The 11,068-nt window shown below is 39.5% G+C and overlaps 1 protein-coding gene across 1 annotated transcript; it reads left to right on the top strand.

Annotated features, from left to right (window-relative positions):
- Nucleotides 1–547: 547 nt before the first annotated feature.
- LOC144215957 (AP-3 complex subunit mu-2) lies at nucleotides 548–5,744 on the top strand. The gene is made up of 9 exons (XM_077745188.1): nucleotides 548–664; nucleotides 1,697–1,981; nucleotides 2,064–2,235; nucleotides 2,759–2,896; nucleotides 2,997–3,082; nucleotides 3,278–3,411; nucleotides 3,519–3,726; nucleotides 3,804–3,948; nucleotides 4,434–5,744. The coding sequence occupies exons 2-9, from the start codon at nucleotides 1,709–1,711 to the stop codon at nucleotides 4,532–4,534; spliced, it is 1,257 nt and encodes a 418-aa protein (XP_077601314.1). The 5' UTR covers nucleotides 548–664; nucleotides 1,697–1,708; the 3' UTR covers nucleotides 4,535–5,744.
- The last annotated feature ends 5,324 nt before the right edge of the window (nucleotides 5,745–11,068 follow it).

Genomic DNA, 11,068 nt, shown 5'->3' with positions numbered 1-11,068 from the left:
TAGATGGATGTTTTTTTTTCTTTGTATAATTAGGCTTCTGCCACTCAAATTAATTTTTTCTCACCAAATATTCTAAATATTTTTACATTCAAATATTTATCAATGCTACTTTATTTCATATCAATTTCATAGTATTGTTTTGTCATAACTAGACTGCATTCACATTTATATTCACTAATTTTAGGGGTCACAACCTAAATTTTTGTACTTGGAGTGGCATTATACCTAAAATTTTCTACGAGAATGAGCCTCCAAAAAAAACAAATGAAATATATAATTTTAAAAAGCGTCTTTTATTATTATTATTATTATTATTATTATTGAATGAAGAGGGCTGTACTGACCAAGGCCATAAGATGAAATCTAACACTGACTAGAAACAAAATGTCACCTCTGCTTTTCTCTGAGCCAATCAAAAACGCGTATTTACACGCGCTGCTTACCTGCTGTCCAATTGCTGAATAGTGCTTGTGACACAGCATCCGCACTCACGCCCAATGGGTGCGTTTAAGGCGGGGCTTTAGAATATTTTGACGAATTGTGATTGGCTGATTTTATTCAGCTTCCCGACTCCAGACTGATCCTACTAACGGAAGCAACAACGGCTTCATATTTCAATGAGAAAATAGTGAAATACGAGACTGAGACGTAGAATTGGTCTCTGGTAAGTGATTTTTATATCCATAGCATTGAAAATGTGTCGCTCTAAAGGCTTGGAATCATTTAGATTTGTTGTATTTTTCTTCTTATGCTGGATGACGTTTTGCCTCACTGTCATGAGACACTAAGGAGGAGGGTGATACGGCTGAATATTACAATGGATGGAGCTGGAGGCCTTTAAATACTATTTTTATTTTAGGATCGATCGTTTTGCGGCAACTCGTTTAACATGTTTATTTTTGCCTAGGTTAGGTTCCTGAGTAGACATTGTGTATGTTTTTGTTTCTCTCGTCGTTTTCACCAAACAAGTTGCGGATGTGCTGGCATTGTGTATTTTTAACAATAACTTCCCATCTTAATGGCCATTATCAACTCAACAGATACCAATTACGCTAATAAACGTCCAAATCATGTTGACTGAGAAAAAATGCTGCCACCCTTTCCATGTCGAAATTGTTTGGACGTCTATCACCGTCAATGGTAAAAGATTGTGCTGACATACTTTTTATTTGAATCAGTTTTAACTCCGTGACGTCAGTGGTTACTAGGTAGTTAATACTTTTTGGTCTTGACACATTTTGGTGATGACCCCCAAATAATAATAAGAATAATTAAAAAAACAACTTGTGTCATGTTCTTTTTGGTTAAGACTGTGCACACAAGTGTATGAACAGCCTTTTCCACAAAGAATGTCATGTGACTTGGTGGAATAGAGATTTACTTGTGTTGGAAACAGAAGAATGTCCATCCAGGCTGTTGGAGTATTTTTTGTAGAATTTTAATCTTCATGCACGAGATTCCTCTGATTAACTACAATTAATCGCATTGTCATATTCAGTAAACTGACAAATTTAAAATTTGTATACACAGTATACTAATAATAGTCACATCCAAATCTGACCTGTCTTTTTAGTTATTAAGTCATAAAAAGAATAACTTTTCATGCAATTTCATGTTGATGTTTAATTCTAGTAAATGTGTCAAGAAGCGCATTGGCAAAATGTTCTATTCTAACTGTTTTCCTCCTCCATTATAGCAATCAGTCAAGATGATTCACAGTCTCTTCCTAGTCAACTCCTCCGGAGACATTTTCCTGGAGAAGCACTGGAAGAGTGTGGTGAGCCGCTCTGTATGCGACTACTTCTTTGAGGCTCAGGAGCGTGCAAGTGAACCCGAAAACGTCCCACCTGTGATCCCCACCCCGCACCACTATCTTATCAATGTCCTCAGACATCGCATATACTTTGTGGCGGTCATACAGAGTGAAGTTCCGCCACTCTTTGTCATCGAGTTTCTGCACAGAGTCGTCGATACATTCCAGGTTTTTACTTCATGTCTTAATGGATCATTTGATGTTACCATTTTACAAAATATTTTTACCAATTGTTTGTTGTTTTTTACAGGACTATTTTGGTGTGTGCACTGAGGCTGCCATCAAGGACAATGTAGTCGTAGTTTATGAACTATTGGAGGAAATGTTGGACAACGGCTTCCCCCTTGCTACAGAGTCCAATATTCTCAAAGAGCTTATCAAGCCCCCCACCATTCTCCGCACGATGGTTAACACTATCACAGGTATAATAAGTAAAAATATCCTAAATATTGGCTACTCGTGGGCTCTAAGGATTGATCCATATATAGTGGTACCTCTACATATGAGCTTAATTCGTTCCGGGACTGAGCTCGTATGTCGGTATTCTTGTAACGTTTCTCATTGAAATGAACTAAAAACTAATTAATTTGTTCCAACCCTCTGAAAAAAACACCAAAAACAGGTTATTGGATTGCACTGAAAAAATTGGACTATATTGGATTACCCTGAAAAAAATGCAACACTCCGCCCAGTGCTCGTAGATATCTGTTATACACGAAAGAGATGCAGCAAAATAGACAGTGTCCTACAATGATAAACAGCCTCTCATGTCTTGGCCACCTGGCTTTTCTCGTATCTCGACATTTTTCTCGTATCTAGAGATAATTATTTGCTCGAAATTTTCCTCATATGTAGAAGTGCTCATATGTAGAGGTAGCACTGTACGTCTTTAAAATATACTCACCAAACTCTATTCCAATCCATTGACAAATAATCCATTCCCAGGCAGCACCAATGTGGGTGAACAGCTCCCAACTGGCCAGCTGTCCGTGGTACCATGGAGACGAACTGGTGTCAAATATACCAACAATGAAGCCTATTTTGACGTTGTGGAGGAAATAGACGCCATCATTGATAAGTCAGGTAATGAATACTTCATGGCCACTCATTTGTTTCCATTGAAGGCTATAAATGACAACTCTATGTTATCTTATTAAATAGTAATTTTTTATACCCCTATCAGGTTCCACCATAACGGCTGAAATCCAAGGAGTCATTGATGCCTGCGTCAAACTGACAGGCATGCCTGACCTGACTCTATCGTTTATGGTAAGTACTTTCAATCTAATTCATTCAGTAAGAGTCGAGACTTAACTTAACATTTTTAAAGAATACAATAACTACAATAAAACAGCCGCAACATTAACATTGAGCAAGTTTGGAGGTTTTTGTCATTTGGCTTATTTTATTCTATTGTAATTAGCCACCTAAGCACTTCTAACAATATTAACATCTCTGTCTCAGAATCCTCGGCTGTTGGATGACGTCAGCTTTCACCCTTGCGTTCGATTTAAGCGTTGGGAAGCTGAGAGGATCCTTTCCTTCATCCCTCCTGATGGAAACTTCCGCCTCCTTTCGTATCACGTCAGCTCTCAAAAGTTGGTCTTGTTCACTTCCCTTAAACTATATTGAGTCACCACTGAATTATCATAAACTGATGTTCTGTTTTAACGACAATATGACATCCTATTCTTGCCTTTTTAAGCCTGGTGGCCATTCCTGTGTACGTGAAGCACAACATCACTTTCCGCGAAGGAAGCTCCCAGGGGCGCTTTGACTTGACCCTGGGCCCCAAGCAGACCATGGGCAAGGCTGTGGAGTCAGTGCTGGTCAACAGTCAGCTCCCGAGAGGGGTTCTCAACGCCAATCTCAACCCCTCCCAGGGAACGTACACCTTTGATCCAGTCACAAAGGTATACTTAGAATACAAATACGTGACCAAACATTTTGTAAAGTATGATAGTAACATGTGGATGTGTGTTTTGATCAGTTATTGACTTGGGATGTGGGCAAGATCAACCCCCAGAAGCTTCCGAGTTTGAAAGGCACCATGAGTTTGCAGGCGGGGGCTTCCAAACCTGATGAGAACCCTACCATCAACATTCAGCTCAAAATCCAGCAGATGGCCATCTCAGGTTCACACAAACGCGCACCATGGATATTGTTCACAGCGGTCAAATTGAAAAATTAAGTGGAGGTTTTCCTCCCAACTGAAACACCCACTTGGCCCTTTCTGGAATGAGTTTGACCTCTATGTTATAGTTCAACACTTTGCAAAAAAACCCACAATTTTAGCTTCCTCCATCATGAAGAATCTACTAAACTCGCCCAATTGTGGTTGCACTGTTGCCCTTTATCCACTAGATGGAGCCAAAATCAATGTACATTCTAATTCAGATTTGTGGGGTTGCCAAATGTACAGTATTATCTATCTTTTACTGAATGGGGAGGGACTTTCATTTAAGGGAATACCATAAAAGATCTTCATGAGGTCAAATTGCAGTGTCTGATATTTATGATTATTTTTATGGAAAATATTGGGAATTAGGTCATGTTAATTGAGGTGCCAATATGGCTGTATGGAATCAACTCATTAAAATATATGCTATCTTTTGAACAGGGCTGAAGGTGAACCGTTTGGACATGTATGGGGAGAAGTACAAACCTTTCAAAGGTATCAAGTACATGACCAAAGCTGGGAAGTTCCAAGTGCGGACATGAGAAGATCATTTCTGCTCAAATTGGACCAAATCTCCACGGAACTGCGATGCGAGGATGCCTGTGATGTGTTGTGCTCCGTCCAGGGTGGACATTTCAGGTATAAGCTCCATAGTTAGGTAGCCCACTGTAGCCCCAAAAAGGACTAGCTTCCATTCAATTCTTGAAACCGGTGGAACGACGTAATCTTCCTAATTTTAATGCAAGCTGATCTGTAAAATCCTTCAAAATAATAGTAATATATACTCTTATAAATCAATGGTTATTGATCTCAAATTTCAGATGATTCCCACAATATATGATCCATATTTAGTTTTATCACAATCATAAGCGATATTTTCCATGATAATAAATATGGATTATTTAGCGCTTCTTAATAAGCAAACTTTCACATGATTTGTTTGGAAAGGAAATGTGATTACTACATTGATAGCATATTTATTTTATGTCAAATCCTGCTTGCTACTGCGTATAATGTATTTTTCTCCATATTTATTTATCTTAAACCTTGTTTTGCTATTTGTGTTTTGCTTTGCAAGGTTTCTTAACTTGTGTGTTGCTTCCGAAATACAGAATATGGAACAGTCCGTCCTCTGCTAGGTTCTTCAACTTGTGGTGTAACTAAATATTTCATGCAAATGGAGTCGGGGGTGACGTGACTAACGTCTCTGGGGCTGTTTTAGTTCCATTTGTGTTTGAGTGAAAAGTGCAAAATTTCCATTAGCTTCTTTTATCCTCTGAAAGTGTATTTTTGCTGAATTCATCTCCCCATAATACAAAAATCATGGAAAGAACACGGCCTTAAACATAAATGAGATATTAAATTTACCTTTGCAAAGGTATTTCCACATTTAATCAATTTTAGCATAGCTAAAAATTTGATCAAAAAATTAACTTCATAATAATTTAGTAAGTCTATGCAAAAAACTTTCTAATTCCCATTGGAATCAATAAGAAACAAAACTTTATTTTGTAATGCCACGACTCATTTAGTATGTTGCGTTTACTGTAACGAGGCCTCATGTCACCATGGTAACGGAAACCAGTCCATCGTTATACTCTGATCCAATACTAGAGCAGCTTGTGTCAACAACTGTTATTTGTTGAATGGTTTGCTCATTTAGAAAAGGAATGAAGGCTCCTATTTTTTTGTCTGCCTTATGTTGCTGTTACAAAAGTGTCGTAATAAATATTTCATGTGATGAAGTCACAATGCTTGTCCTACTTTGCATGATATTCGATCTCAGGTCAATCTTCACTGTCTGGTTGGTGTCTTACAATTGGCTTTTAGCTGGGATAGGCTCCAGCACCCCCCTAGAAGCAGTTTAGAGTGTCCAATCAGCCTAGCGTGCATGTTTTTGGAATGTGGAAGGAAACTGGAGTACCCGGAGAAAACCCTCAAAGAACATGTAAACTCCACAGAGGTGGACCAGAATAGATAGAACTAGATTTGAACCCAGAACCCCAGAACTGTGAGGCCAAAACGCTATCCACTTGCTCCACCGTGCCGCCCTGTAATTTAAATGCCTATTTTAAGTATTTATATTGGAAATTCCGCCCATCCTTGATTTCAGTTGCACAAAATTGTATATTTTAGGAATAAAAATGCCTTATTGTCTTAATATTTGCCATAGCAGAGATTTTTTTTAATCAATGAGGCTACTAAATGTGGTTCTTATTGATTGCAATTCGATCAAGCTGATGCAGATTAGGATTCACAAGGCTGTTGCATATTTGTAATCATCTCTAGGTTTGCGTGTGCTTAAGAAGTATTTTATTTTGAAAAAAAGCAAAATCCCTATTGACTGCCATTGTAGTGATCCCTTCGCATCCTCATCTAGTGATGCTCCACCCCATAATTTACTAATGACTTCGAGCCTCCTAAAGATGACCTCTCTCTCCTCCTCCTCCTCCCCGTGGTTTACTACCACTAGCCCCCCCTCGAGACCCCCTCACCCCCCCCCCCCCCCTCGTTTGTCACCTCAGTGTCGACTATTTTCAACTTTTGCACGAGCGTCTGCACGCTTGTTTTGACCTGGAAAATATGTGAACTCCTCCACATCCATTTTGGCTCAACTTCTCCCATTTTGACATTTGATTTTTTAACCACGCGACAGTAGCGTGACATTTCTACCCACGCCATGACGCCGTAGTTCAAACCAGGTAAATATTTCTCATTTTTTGTTGGTAATTTCTGTGTAATAGGCCCAAACAAAGCTTCCACGTGATGTCGTTTTTTTTCCAGCATCGATTTACGTTCACGTGAGTGACGCATGATCAGATATTTACCTTTTTTTTTTGCATCATATGTGTATTATATCCTAAAGAAATGTTCAATTAGGCGTCTTTACATTGAAGTTGCGATACTATTTTGCAAAAACAGCTTGCTTTTAATTGTCTTTGGCTCTTTAACTCGGACACGTGCGTGTTTTAGTACTTTACGTGTGTGTTTTCACACATTTAGTGAAAGTGCCCCTTTTTTTTGCCACTCAGAGCAATTAACACACACCTAACAGTAAAGAGTGTGTATTGAGAATGCTAATGCAAGGAGATAACAAGCACTATCTTAATGTAAATCTAAAGAGTTTGTTATGTGTGTGTGATTGCTTTGATAGGACTACATTCTGCCCGTGGCAAAAAAAAAACACGTGATCACATGTTACACATGGAAAGGATACTCATTAATTCATTACCTGCAATTGACAGCGATAGGCGTCCAATTTATTGGAGCTGGAAGGATTGGTAGTGCAATTGGCAGTTATAGTGGATTGGATGTCAATCAGTCATCCAATGCATTTAACTGGGAGGACTGGGAGTGCTATTGGTGGTGAATAGTGGTCCTGCCAACCTTCCCATTTGGAATACTTTGAATGTTTATCACTTTCAAAGGCAGTTAAAGAGTTAAATGTTATAAACTATTCACTCTGATCAAATCTATATTATATGCATTTGTTAACCTTTTCAAAACTACAAATCTATCTGAAAATTGATTACAATTTGGGAAATAATCCCCTTAAAGTGAAAGTCTCTGCTATGAGAGTTAATTCATAACCCTAATCCTGTCATAGTGTAAAGACCAATGAATTGGAATAGTCTTTATGGAAAAAAATACATATTATTAAGCAGGTGTACCTTAGAAGACATGATAGAAATGCGTTTTTAACCTCTACATAGCTGCAAATACTTACTAAAACACATTCAAATCTTTTGAAGGCAACCAATAGCAACAAAATGTAGCTTTTTCCTCCCACCAATCCAGCATTTATTGATGGTGGAATGGAGCGTGTGACCAGCAGACAAAGAGGACACTGCGCGGTATCGGCGCATCATCCCCCCCTTCCATTCTTTCCAGTGGTGGACTTAAGCCCTTGCCCATGTGCTCTCTACACTAAAACCTAGATTTCACCCATGTTATTCAACTTTAATGTGAGAGTTTAACATATTCCTGAACAAACTGCATGAATCAAATTGACATTTTTCTGTAACAATGCCTTCATTAAGTAATACTACACAATTGTTTTCATTGTTATTTCCCCTTTGACTTCCATCTAGGCTGGCCGAAGAACAATCATGTATCTACAAGAGCTAACTGGCTTACCTAAACTTTGGCGGACCACCTACTACGAATCGGGGTAGCAGCAAGACTCCTCGGGGTCATCTGGATGGTCCGTTACGTTAAAACGACACAAACAGAGGTCGCTTAGTATATATTTGCAAAGTAAAACCACATGTTTATGACCAAGACTTGTTTGTATACACAGTTCGGAAATCATGTCCAAACGGAAGGCGGCGTCCAATCCGCCTTCTGGGGAAATCTTTGATTTTTGCAGCACTGAAGTTCCCAGTCGGACCACCCGGCGAAAATTTGCAGAAAAGACTTCACCGCTAAGCAAGTTCATCGAGAGCGAGCATGAGCAAGCAGGGCTTTTTAGTCTGTCTCCAACGGACTCAAGGACAGATGTCGCTTTGGACTGTCAAAAGAAGAGGAGGAAGAAATGCGGTAACTGTACGCCGTGCCTTCGTAAAGAGAATTGTGGTGTCTGTGTGAACTGCCTGAACCGCAAGACTGGAAAGCAGATCTGCAAGCTGAGGAAATGCGAGGAGCTCAAGAGGAAATGCCTGGATCGGGAGGTGAGTAGGCATCTATATCTATGTTTTTCATTTTGTGGATTGAGTCAGATGTCTTGATGTTATGTATTTATACTGTATCTAGCTAGAACAGGGATGTCAACACGTTAATGGCAACTAGACCTTATGTGGGATGGACCAGTTTGTTTTTAGCCCAAAAAATGAACTTACTTACTTAGTTACTCCCAATCCTTTCAGCATTCCCAGTCAAAATGGATTGGATGTCTAGCCCCGTCAATGGTATTGAAAGATGAGCATAAATAGCCAGTTTAAGTGAATTGGACATCTTTTATTCTGATAGCAGGCAATGAGTAATTTTTGCATTACTTATTTAGGTTTTTTTTTCACTTCAGGTACATTTTGGAGCATTTTCTATTGATTTTAAGAGACTTTTAAGGATGCTTCTGATTGGTTTGTTGGTCCTTGCTGATTTTGGGCATTTCTTCCGTTTGGTTTTGGGTTGGTTTTCCTTTTTAACGCAATGGCTGCTGTTGAAGACGCTGTTTTGATGTCAGATGTCGAAATGTCGAAAGAACAGATGTAATTGCGGATAGGAAGTTCAGCGAAGTGCTGTAGTGTATGTACTTGTTCACAAAATGCACACATTTCTGGTTGTGCGGCCCCTTGTCTAAATTATGTACATACAGTATGAATGAGCTACAAAGTGCCTGTCTGGCCGGATCGGACCCGTCTAGCGGGCCACTTCTGGACCACGGGCCGTACATTGGACACCCCCTGATCTAGAGTGAAAAATGTTTTCTGTACAAGTTTGTTAATGTAATGTATGTTGTTCTAAGTCAGTTTAATGATCAACTCCATTGAGTAGGCGCTTGTGAATAGGGAGTTTGCGTCTTGGTTGAGGAACCGTGCAGCCAACGCTGCGGAGAATAGAATTCCACTATTTGCCTCTGCTTTGTCCTTTGACCCCCTTGGTTTCAACTGAGAGTGGGGGGTTAACCTCAGGCTATTTTGCGTTTGTGTGTGTGGGTGTGTGAAGAAAGAGCGCGCATTTACAAGTGTGCAGAGTGTGCGCGCGTGGCTAAATGTGTTTGTATGTGCATCGGGGCTCTGAAAAGGCGGGGGAAGGGTTTGCAAGTCAAGAAGGAGGAAAATGCAACCGACGGTGAGCAGTTGGGGGGAGGAAAGAAGACAAACTCGGAACCGGGCTATTAAAGCCATGCGTTCGGGATGGATGGATTCATTCGTAAGATAAAAAAAGATTTATCTAGTAAAATGAGACTGGAAAAACATGCTTAGGAGCAAGAAGGGTTGGTGGTTTGTCATAATTGGACTGTTAAAAAAACAGGAATTTCCTCCCTCAACAGTCAAATTAGCTGTCAAAATTGTTGTTGGTAGTTTATGGGAGTACTGATTGGTAAATTTGCTTGACTTTAGTGCAGGGAGTCGTTGTTGTATTATCAATTTCCACTCAGCGATGACGTTAATGTGAGTGCCAAAGGTTGCCTGTTTCTGTCTGTATCCATTTTTAGTTTGCGTAATATCCTCACTGAGGTCATAGATCAGTTGGAGCCTGTCTTTGGGTGAGCGCAAGGTCACAAGGCGTATATAGATTGTATCTAAAATGTCGTAAAAATAACAAAAGTACCCATAGAAATATTACACAAGCAAGAAAATGCCAACTATTCACAGAAATAGCACACCTGGTATTTGAACCTTCAATATCAGCACTTCATTTTTAACAGACATGAGCAATCTTTTGAAAATGTATTGCAAATATTCATTTTTTTACGCTATGATCAAACAAAACTCATAGATATGATAATTAGAGACTGTTTAAACAATGACAAGAAGTGCTGAGGACCACATAAGACACGACACATGGTTTGTTTAGCCACAAACAGGAAATAAGGCTTCTCATCAGCACTTTTCAGACCTGTTCTGTCTTGTTCTGTTGCAAAGATGGCTCATACAACCCCCTCAAGGGTTTCAGGGTTGTTGGTTATAACTGAAATTTGCTTTTACTTCTCATTTTTTCGCATCCCAATGGAACCCTTAGTCCTAAAAACAAGGGGATTTGTTAGCAGTCATTTAGCCCTAGACCATATCTAGCCAATAAGAGCCATTAGTTTGAGAGAATTGAACAAGGGGGCACATTAAATGAGCTCTCCAAATTGGGACTATTGTCTCTACAAAGCTTCTCTTGTTGTTTGGGTAATAGAAGTTTACTGCCTTCACATTTTCTGAACCTCTGACCTTTGGAAGAACTTTAACACCTTTGCTATGTAGAGGATCCTGCTGACCTAATGTCCAAGGTTAGATGGGATAGGCTCCAGCACCCCCATGACGCAAAAAACAGCGAAACGTTGGACAGTGAAAAGTTAGGAGAAAGTCAGATGAAGTTCAGAAGTGTAGTATTTCGACCCAGAAATGATTTCCAACGTAGTATTC

Source organism: Stigmatopora nigra, chromosome 22 (assembly GCF_051989575.1).
Source record: "Stigmatopora nigra isolate UIUO_SnigA chromosome 22, RoL_Snig_1.1, whole genome shotgun sequence".
Classification (NCBI taxonomy): Eukaryota; Metazoa; Chordata; class Actinopteri; order Syngnathiformes; family Syngnathidae; genus Stigmatopora; species Stigmatopora nigra.
The sequence above is the reverse complement of the archived record's forward strand: the minus strand, read 5'-3'. Positions and strand labels throughout refer to the sequence as shown.

Coding starts and splice junctions, on each gene's coding strand:
- LOC144215957 (XM_077745188.1), top strand. CDS start 1,709: ATGATTCACAGTCTCTTCCTAGTCAACTCCTCCGGAGACATTTTCCTG. Junction 2,236..2,758: donor GATGGTTAACACTATCACAG/GTATAATAAGTA, acceptor ATCCATTCCCAG/GCAGCACCAATGTGGGTGAA. Junction 3,949..4,433: donor CCAGCAGATGGCCATCTCAG/GTTCACACAAAC, acceptor TCTTTTGAACAG/GGCTGAAGGTGAACCGTTTG.